Below are 10203 nucleotides of genomic sequence, written 5' to 3' on the forward strand. Positions count from 1 at the left end.
GATATTCAAACATTAAAAATCAAGCAATGTAATTCACCACATTTACAGAGCAAAAAATAAAAGCAAATTATATGCACATCCCCACAGATATGAAAAAAATGTTTGACAAATTCTAGCATTTATTTATGATTTAGGAAAAAAATAAACTCAGCAAATTTCTTCACCTTAGATATACTATGTTCATGGGTCAGAAAATGCTAATGGGCATCTATAAAACACCTATAGCTAAACATCTATAGCTAAAGGCAAAGATGGGGTACCTGGGTGGCTCAGTTGTTCAGTGTCTGCCTTCGGCTGGGGTCATGGTCCCCGGGTCTTGAGATCGAATCCCACATCGGCCTCTCTGCTCCGCGGGAAGCCTGCTTCTCCCTCTCCCACTTCCTCTGCTGTGTCTCTCTCTGTCAAATAAATAAATAAAATCTTTAAAAAAAAAAAAAAACCAAGGCAAATATCTCCAGTCTTAACACTTCAACACTGTACTAGTTTCTAGCCAGTGCAATGAGAAAAAGAAAAAGCTTCAACTTTAGAAAGGAAGAAGTAAAACTGTCTATTTACAAATGACATGATTGCCCACGTAGAAAATCCTATGGATTTTACTAAAAAGTTACTAAAACTAAATGAATTCAGCAAGGTTGCAGGACACAACGTTAATGTACAAAAATCAGTTGTACTTCTATATGCAATAGTGTTACAAATCTGAAATACTTGGGAATAAGTCTGACCAAAAAATGTGTAAGATCTACTCACTGAAAACTACTGAGGGAAATTAAAGAGGCCCTAAATACATGGAAAGATATGGTGTGAAGGAAAAAAAAAAGATAATGGTGGGTTCATAGGTTAGAACAGTCAATATTATTAAGAAGTCAGTTCTCCTGAAATTGATCTATAGCGCCAAAGCAATCCCATCCAAAATCCTAAGTCTTTTTTGTGGAAATTAACAAATTAATTCTAAAATTTACTTTGAAGAAAAGAGACAAATTTGGAAGACTATATTAAACTGATTTCAATACTTATAATAAAACTACAGTAATTAATTCAGTGTGGGGGAAAATTGAGGTAGATAAATAGATCAATTGAACAGAATAGAAAGTTTGGTAACAGACCCACACATATATGGTCAATTGCTTCAGGGAAGTTGCAAGGGCAATTAAATGGCAAAAAGAATAGCCTTTTCAGTGAATGTTTACACGCAACAGAAATGAAGTTCAATCCACAATTACACCACATATAAAAATTAACTCAAATGCATCACAGAGGGTTCACAGCTCTTTGCTTTCCTGCTAGTGTGCCCCTTCAGAGTCATTGCTGATTCATAGAGCTTGAAGGGTACATTGGCTTTTTGTTTCAACAAAACTTAAAACAATGTAACAGTATGGTTAAAGGTAATTTTGAAAAAGTTCTCAGCAAGGAGGTGACTAAGTTCAACCGGCCCCAGAACAAACAGTTAGTTTGTTAAACAGTTAGTGGGTCAGGTGCCTGGGTGGCTCTGTGGGTTAAGTCTTTGCCTGCAGCTCAGGTCATGATCTCAGGGTCCTGAGATCAAGTCCTGCATCAGGCTCTCTGCTCAGCAGGGGGCCTGCTTCTCCCCCATCTCTCTCTGCCTGCCTCTCTGTCTACTTCTGATCTCTGTCAAATAAATACAATCTTAAAAAAAAAAAAAAAAAAAAAAAGTTAGTTGGGGCACCTGGGTGGCTCAGTGGGTTAAGCCTCTGCCTTTGGCTCGGGTCATGATCTCAGGGTCCTGGGATCAAGCCCCACATCGGGCTCTCTGCTCAGTGGGGAGCCTGCTTCCCCCTCTCTCTCTACCTGCTTCTCTGCCTACTTGTGATCTCTGTCAAATAAATAAATAAAATCTTTAAGAAAAAAAAAAAAGTTAGTGGATCAACATCAGCCTCAGAAGGTTGCAGATTTGGGCTTTAGGGTTTTAGTGATGCCACATTTAGATGGACACTAAAATTCCATTGTTGGATTGAACATGTTAGAGTTGATATTATTGCTGCCAATTCCCTACAATGGGGAAGGGACTAAATTGACTCCAACAATGGGGGAACAGTGGGGGATTATCTAGCTCCTCCGGACCTAGAGTTGACTATGATCATGCATCGTTGCTCTGCTGTTCAGAAAGACTCGTTTGCTTAGATTTGACTTGATAACATATATTGAATTGATAGAACACTTAGATCCTGGATATCTGGCCAAGTTTCCTGAAGTCATATTTGGGTACTTTTCTCCAGGTATGGTTGTCAACAGCACACCAAACTCTGAATTCAATCCCATTTCCGCCTTCAACCTTTAGATATCCAGATGACAAATCTGAGTGGAACAGAATGCAGTTTCAGACATGGCCAGTCTCTACAGTGACTCTGTCAAGTTTACCAGTGTGGGCGCTCCACCAGCAAGAGCTGAGCATGCTGGATACTGTACCCAGTTAGGGGTCTTCCAGAAAAACAGCAAAGGCAACTGATTTGTGCATTTCAGAGCTCCAGGAACATGTTTATAAAGCTGTTTTTACAACCTCATACCCAAGTTTACAGCAAAAAGAGTACCTCCAGCTTGTTCTGAATGTTGACATGTTAAAAGAAGTCAACTTTATGAAACTCAGGTTTCTCCTGGATCCAAAGAAAAAGGAGAGTGGCCGAGTAGTACCAGAAAGCACAGATTAACCCTCACAGAAGCTCAAAGAGCCCATACAGAGCAGTCCCTCAAAACTTACAGTGTGGGAAAGAAGTTCTCTGTACCCCCTAAGAAAGACTCACTGGTTATCCAGAGGTGAACTGCCCAGTGGAAAGCATGGAAAAGCTGAGAACACTGCTTGCTGAAGCAATTCGACTGAACAGGTATCAGACCGCAGCACAGGCGGACTTGATTACCATACATGAAACCTCCTTGGGTCTTCATGATAGGCTCATGTAGACAACTTTGTGTAGTCTAAGTTAGGCAACTTAGTTTTGCACTTCTCTAACCTTGTTCTTATTTTTCATATGCTTTTGCGGGGTGATGGAGGGTTCATAATGTGCTTGTTCATGTTTCTGTTAGACCCATGTTGAATGTGACTTTAAAAAATTTTAAAGCAAATTGGACTATCAAAAATTGTTCCCAGGACGGGGGTGGGAGGGGAGTGAATAAAAGATATAAATGTAAATCTTATGTAAAATGTAAAACCTTAAAAGAAAACAAAGGTAAATGGCCTTGGGTAAGGCAAAGATTTCTTAGATATGACAATAAAAGATACAGTCCATAAAAGAAAAAACTGATAAACTGGACTTCATAAAAATTAATGTATGCTCTTCTTTTTTTCAAGTTTGAGATATTTTTTAAACAATGTAAAACTGCAACATAGCACATCAAGATGACTTTGAGCATTCAGACGGGAAATAGTTCTTGGTTAAGCAGGAAATTGTACAAATGACTTCTGGAAGACCTTCATTCTAAGCAGTTTTATAGTCAAACACTGCATTTAGAAGTATGAACCCTTCTTTTTCAGTTTGCTGTAATTTACATTCACTGAGCAGAACTTGCATTGATCATTAGGACACACTTTATTCTGGGCTCTGGGTTACTATCTTCATTCCAACAGATACATGATTGAACAATGACAGACAAAAGAGGTACACTGCTGCTCCAGTACCTCCAATAAATATGATGAGAGAAATCAAGCTTGAATGCCTTCTTGGCCTAATCAAGGACCTAGGACCTAGGGGAGCATATTTGTACCAAAGGCCTCAGGTGTGAAAGGAGAGGAAACTAAGGCCAGGCCTGGGACTAAGTAGTCTCTGTCAAAAAATAAACTCTTTGAAAGATACTATTAGGAGAATGCAAAGGTAAGTCACAGACTGGGAGAAAATACTAGCAAATCACATATCTGATGAAGAACTTGTATGCAGTGTACATAAAAAACCCTCAAAAAGCAGTAAGACAGGGATGCCTGGGTGGCTCAGTCAGTTAAGCATTTGCCTTTGGCTCAGGTCATGATCCCAGGGTCCCAGGATTGAGTCCCATGTCTTCAGTGGGGAGCCTGCTTTTCCCTCTGCCTGCCGCACCTGCTGCTTGTGTTCGCTCTCTGGCAAATAAATAAATAAAATCTTTAAAAAGAGAGAGAGAGAAGTCAATAAAATAAACAGTCCAACAACAACAAGAAGGGGAAAAGAATTTGAATGGACACTAACAAAGAAGATATGTGGATATCAAAAAGCACACAAAAAGATGCTTATCACCTTCAGTTATCTCAGAAATGCAAATTAAAACTAAAATGAGATACTAATATACACTTCTGAGAATGGCTAAAATTATAAAAGGTTGGTAAAGATGTAGAAAATTGAAAGGAGATTATACCAAAGGTTGGTAAGTAAGGATGTAGAGCAGCTGGAATTCTCATATAATGCAGCTGGGAAGGTAAAATGGAACGTCTTTGGAAAACAGTTTAGCAGTTTCTTAAAAAATGACATACACTTATCATATGACTAAGCCATTCTATTCCTAGGTAATTAATTACCAAAGAGAAGTAAAAGCATGTATCTGTATAAATATGTGTACATGAATGTTCATAACAGTCTTATTTGTAATAGACAAAAACTGGTATTAACCCAATCAGTATCAACAGATGAGTGGGTAAACAACCTATGATATATCCACACAATGGAATACTACTAGCAATAAAAAGGAAAAAAAACTACAGATACATGCAACAACACCAATGAATCTCAAAGTAATTATTCTGAGTAAAAAAGGCAAAAATGAATACATACTATAAGATTACATTTGTATAAAATCAAACAAAATGCAAAGAATCTGCAGTGACAGAAGACAAATGGGGTCGTTACTTGGAGATGGGGGCCACTGAGTGGTTGGGATGACAAAGAGGCACAATAATCTGGGGGTGACAGATATATTCATAATCCAGATTGTGGTGATAGTTTCACAGGTATATACATGTGTCAGAACTTACCAAAACTGCACACTTTTCAGTATGTGAAATTTGTTGAATGTCATTGATAGCTCAATAAAGTTCAATAAAGGCTTTTTAAATCTAAGTGAAAAGAATAGGGGTGCCCTTGTGGCTCTGTCTGCCTTTGGCTCAGGTCCTGGGATCTTTACTCTGTGGGAAGCCTGCTTCTTCCTCTCCCACTCCCCCAGCTTATGTTCCCTGTCAAATAAATAAGTAAAAAAATCAAGAAAGAAGAAAAGTAAGAGAGAGAGAAAGAAAGAGAGGGAGGGAGGTAGAGAGGGAAGAGGGAGGAAGAGAAAAGAAAAGAAGGAAAAGGAAAGGGAGGGAAGGAATGAAGAAAGACTGATTGAAAACTCAGACATTGAAACTAAATTTAGAGGAAAAAAGAAAAGGTAGGGGGAACCCAGTAACTTGATTTATCCATCATTCCCTTCTACCTCATTCAGTGGGCTTCTTAGTTCGTCTCTTGGTTATTCACAAGCGCTTCAAACATCTTGAGATGTTGTACACTCTATGCCAAAGGCTGGAATCAGGTCAGGTTAAACCTGGACAAACCCAACAAGTGCCTAAAGAAACACACGTGAGGGGCGCCTGGGTGGCTCAGTGGGTTAAGCCTCTCTCTTCCGCTCAGGTCATGATCTCAGGGTCCTGGAAAGGAGTCCCTAGTCGAGCTCTCTGCTCCCCCTTTCTCTCTCTGCCTGCCTCTCTGCCTACTTGTGATCTCTCTCTCTGTCAAATAAATAAATAGATGTCTTTAATAAATAAATAAATAAAATCTAAAAAAAAAAAAAAAAGAAAGAAAGAAACACAGGTGACTGCAGTCACGGTCACACACTCCTTCAAAGAACGCCAAATGGCATTTTAGCTTCTAGGTTTCCACTTGTCATGCTGTTAGGACTCCTGAAACACCTCCCCTTTAACACCTCCCCTGCCCGGTTGTTCCTCAACTCTAAGGTATTTTATCAGGATCTCCCACCCCCACTGAAAGATCCACCTTAGACCAGGCTTCAAAAGCTCAGTAAATACCTAGACTTTGCCCTTTGCCCTCTGCCCTCTGATAGGCTGCGCAGGCTAGTCAAGGTAAGACTTCCTCACAGTGCAAGCAATAAACAGATTTTCTTAATGATAATTCAGGAAGCCAGGATTCACCATTATTGATCACTCATATTTTCTCTTCCAAATTATTTTAGTGATCTTTGCCCATTTCTTCCTTTTAAATGTAGACTTTCGGTTTCGATTTGTAGTTTGAAAACTATTTTCTCACTTTCCTTTTATCTTTTTGGTGGTTGGTTGTTGCTGTTGCACAGAAATTTTTAGTTTTCAAATGTTTAGAGTCATTATAAAAATAAATAAGTAAACAGCTTCCGGTGCTATACTGCCTAGGTTCAAATGTCTACCGCTTACTAGCTGAGGACCCTTGTGTAACTCTCTCTGAACCCAAGTTCCTCATCCGCCTCCCACCAGAATGTAAACTCTGAAAGGAGGTATTTTGGGTTGTTTTACTGCTGTTTCCCCACCTCTGGGGACAGTGCCTGATACATAATAAATGCTCAATAAGTGTTTACCGATGAGTGAATCTATGAAGTCAGAACAACATTATTTACCGCATGGGATTGTTACAAGAATTCATTCATTCTCATCAATTGTAGTCTAAAACAGTGCCCCGCACACAGTAAGAGTAGAGGGAATGTTCCCCTCCATCCCCCATCCCCCAAGTCCTGCCTCTCAGAGTAAGTTTCACCTGATCATCTTCCCTCCTGCCCCCCACCTGCCCCCAGTTAAGTCTCTCCCTTTCCTGCTCCCTCTCCTCCTCCCACAGGATTTGCACCATTGTCCCCCTTCAGTGCGGCTCACTTGTCACTGGAAGTTCTTAACCTCTGGGCAGCTGGGAGCCCCTTTGAGAAACCAAGGAAAGTTATGAACACTCTCCCTAGAAAAATGCACCTCTGCACATACACAGAGACCTCTCCGTACAATAGGACGGAGCTCACAGAATCCTGCCACTAAACTGCCATTTTAGATCCTCCGAATTCAGTGGACAGAAATGTCAAAGACTCCCTCCTGGGAGCGAGCAGCAAACCTTAACAGGTCACAGGAAATTCCCAAAGCAGATCTTTAGTACAGGGGTCAGAGTCCAAACCGGGAGTCCCGGCCTGAGCTCCACCGAGATGCAAATCGCTGTCCGCCTTTCGGGGGAGGGCGCCTATTGTTCCTCGCAGACTGCGCTTCAGAGCCGACCCCTCACCCTGGCGGGGGAGGGGCGCTGTGGGGCACCCGGGCAGGGAGAAAGGGAGTTTCTGAATGGAAGCAGGGGGGCTCCAGTAGAGTCTAAGGTCGCGTGTAAACTGCGGCGACCGTCCCCTAGTTGGGAGACAACAAACCCTCAGCACCATAACGACCCCGTTCCCGTGTTCCGCGATGGTGGGAGCCCGTCCCACTGCCTTTTCCGGAAGCGAGGAAGACGGTCCTGTGAGAAGGTGAAGAGCCGGGGCCCAGGGCGAGCCACGTGACTTCGTGTAACTGCCGTAACCGTCCCGAGCCCCAGCGGGCCGCCGCGCGGACCTGCTTTGCCCGCGGGAAAGGGAGCCGACTCGGTCGGTCGCCCGCACCGTGCGTGGCGCGGAGAAGCGCCCACAGTTGGGAGCTGTTATGCATGAATACTGAGGAGCACCACAGAGCGCGGGGGTCACGCGGGTCTGGCGTCGGCGGCGGGGGGGAGGGGAGAGCGGGGTGCGTGGAGCCGAGCCCCGACCCCCGCGCCCCCCGCAGGCCCGGCTGTCTGCTCGCCGTCTGGGTGGTCCCTCGCCTTCTTTGTGTTCTGGAGCTCCCCCAAACAGACACGCACACAGCCTCCCCTCCCCCCGCCCTCCCACGCGGGCTCGGCCTCCCTCACAGACGGAGGCCGCCGTCCCACGTGGAAGTGCACGCCGAGAACCTGGAGGCTGCGTGCAGCCCTTCCTTTCACTCTTCTGATTAGAAACTGTCCCAGGGGCGATGGGATTTGCCCCAAGTCGGCAACTTCCTGGAACTGGAAACCAATCGGAAGACTTCCGCGTCGCGGCTCTTTCCGCGGTGATCAGGTTACTCAACGCCTCGGGACCCGCTTTTGAAAAAGGAAAGGAGAGGTCGACCCGGGAGCGCCCCTGAGGGGAATGCCCTTCGGACTCGGGAACTGCTCGTGGCAGGCGGTGAGAGAGTGGGGGCGACACATTGTGTAAGCTGCTTCCCCCCCAAAACAGAACGTCCGCAGTTTCCAATGGTTTTCCGAGATCCTGAGTTTTCGTGGGTACATCTAACAGGGGGCTGGGAGCATCCGCGTCTAGTTTACCCGACCGAGTGCCTGACGCAGAGTGGGCGCCTAATAAATATTTGCCGAGCGGAGGGAGGACCGCACGGCTGCAGGCGCCCGTTGCTTCGGAGGGATGTGAGGGTTTGCGGAGCCCAGCCCCACCTGGGAGGCACGTCAGCCCTCGCCAGTTTTTCTCAATTATGGCTCTGCAACGAATATCCTCTGTGCGTAAATCCTTGACTGCATCTCTTGATTATTTCCTTAGGATATTTTCCTCGAAGAGGGATTACTGGGTTGAAGAGTAAGCGCATAGTTAAGTCCCTTGATTCAGAGTCCCTCCAGCAGCGCCAGAGTGACTCAGCTTACCAGCAAACTGGCCAAAACTCGGTATCACCAGGCTTCATTTTTATTTCTTGTTTGGTATTTTTTTGCCATCTTGATAGCAACGAAATGATAGCCCATTTTGTTTGCCTCTATTTGTGGGCTGATTAGGTGGAGATTGGGCTGATTTTAAAGACCTACTCTAAGGAGCCCAGAGAAATCCAGTGTGGTTTGAAAGGAGACCATTGACACCAGGCACACTGCCCAGCAAGGTGAAGCCAAAGGGCGCCGAATGTCTGGTATGATTTGACATGAAGATGTAAACATCTGAGCCTTCCTTGTTCCAGAGGCTTCCCCTGAGCAAGGGAGGGGGAGCTGAGACTTCCTTGCTTCCCTGTGGTTTTTATTTTCATTTCCTGAGAAGGAGAGAATGTTGTACAACAAATGAAAAAGCTGTATGCTTATCTTTAAGGACAGCAAGAAAAAGTAGAAATGGGTTAGCGATTTCAACTTAAGGTCATGGGAAGGCAGGGGTGAGTGGTGGAGTTTGAAGGCTGTGTGAAGGAGGTGGGAGGTAAGTCCCTGAAGGTCTGAAGCCAGCCGGGTGGGGAGGGAGCGGGCAAGAGGCCTCGCAGGGCTCTGGAGACTCCCTGCTGGAAAGGCTGCTGTGTGTTTACCGCACTTACAAGGCCTGGGGTCTCTGGGGACCTGGAAGGGGCTTTTAATGCACTTGTGAGGATCAAACTTAAACTTCCAGGGACAAGGGAAAGTGGTGAGGAAGTGGAGGCTGAGGTGCAGCTCAGGCTGTGCTCTGGGAATGGGGAGGAGGTAACTGGCATTTTCCAAAGGGGGGTGGTGGTGGTGGTTCCGGGAGCTTTGGGGGCTAGGAAACCGTTGGGACTTCTAGCCCAGAGCCGCACGCTGCTCCCCAGCCCTTCAGATAACCATTGGGTTCTTTTGCAAACCACACCCAAGAGGATAACCGACTTACCAGTGTTAACGGGCAGTTTCATTTACTAATCTAGCTCTCAGTTACTCTACTAAATTTATAGTCCTAATGACAGTCATCAGCATTTTCCTGATAATAAACAGAGGGATGTGTTTTATGGTTTGTTTTTTTAACTTTGTGGGGGAGTTTTTCTTGACTACTTTAAATTTCCTATTAAGAGTTCTGGGGTTGGGGCGCCTGGGTGGCTCAGTGGGTTAAAGTCTCTGCCTTCAGCTCGGGTCATGGCCCCAGGGTCCTGGGATCGAGCCCCCGCGTCCCGTCGGGCAGAGAGCCTGCTTCCTCCTCTCTCTCTGTCTGCTTCTCTGCCTGCTTCTCTGCCTACTTGTGATCTTTGTCTGTCAAATAAATAAATAAAATCTTAAAAAAAAAAAAGTTCTCGGGTTTTTTGGTTGTTTTGTTTGTTTTAGAGGAGAGAGGTAGGAGGAGCAGAGGGGGAGAGAGAGACTCCTAAGTAGGCTCCACACACAGTGCAGAACCAGATGTGGGGCTCGAACTCATGACCCTGAGGTGATGACCTGAGCTGAAATCAAGAATTAAGTTGCTTAACCAACTGACCACATAGGTACCCCCCTTTAATTTTTATATTTAAGGTCTTTTTTTTTTTTTTAAGATTTTATTTATTTATTTGAAAGAGATCAC

General features: G+C 44.5%; 1 protein-coding gene and 1 long non-coding RNA gene across 2 annotated transcripts in view; one reads left to right on the forward strand and one right to left on the reverse strand.

The window, feature by feature from the left end:
• Positions 1–260: 260 nt before the first annotated feature.
• Positions 261–8545, reverse strand: LOC132020297 (uncharacterized). The gene is made up of 3 exons (XM_059404487.1): positions 8525–8545; positions 7026–8217; positions 261–398 (listed from the first exon to the last, which is right to left on the reverse strand). Exons 1-2 carry the CDS (start codon positions 8543–8545, stop codon positions 7027–7029), a joined length of 1212 nt encoding a protein of 403 aa, XP_059260470.1. The 3' UTR covers positions 261–398; position 7026.
• Positions 8546–8860: 315 nt separating this feature from the next.
• LOC132019533 (uncharacterized) overlaps positions 8861–10203 on the forward strand; it is a 3916-nt gene continuing 2573 nt past the window's right edge. Inside the window, exon 1 of the long non-coding RNA XR_009404798.1 lies at positions 8861–9129. This is a non-coding gene — a long non-coding RNA (uncharacterized LOC132019533). The remainder of the gene's footprint in view (positions 9130–10203) is intronic.

Source organism: Mustela nigripes, chromosome 6 (assembly GCF_022355385.1).
Source record: "Mustela nigripes isolate SB6536 chromosome 6, MUSNIG.SB6536, whole genome shotgun sequence".
NCBI lineage: Eukaryota > Metazoa > Chordata > Mammalia > Carnivora > Mustelidae > Mustela > Mustela nigripes.

What these genes read in the sequence shown, in the direction of transcription:
- LOC132020297 (XM_059404487.1), bottom strand. Translation starts at nt 8,545, where the DNA reads ATGCGCTTACTCTTCAACCCA. An exon ending in TGCGCTTACTCTTCAACCCA is followed by an intron (nt 8,218 to 8,524) that starts GTAATCCCTCTT and finishes ACGAAAACTCAG; the next exon opens with GATCTCGGAAAACCATTGGA.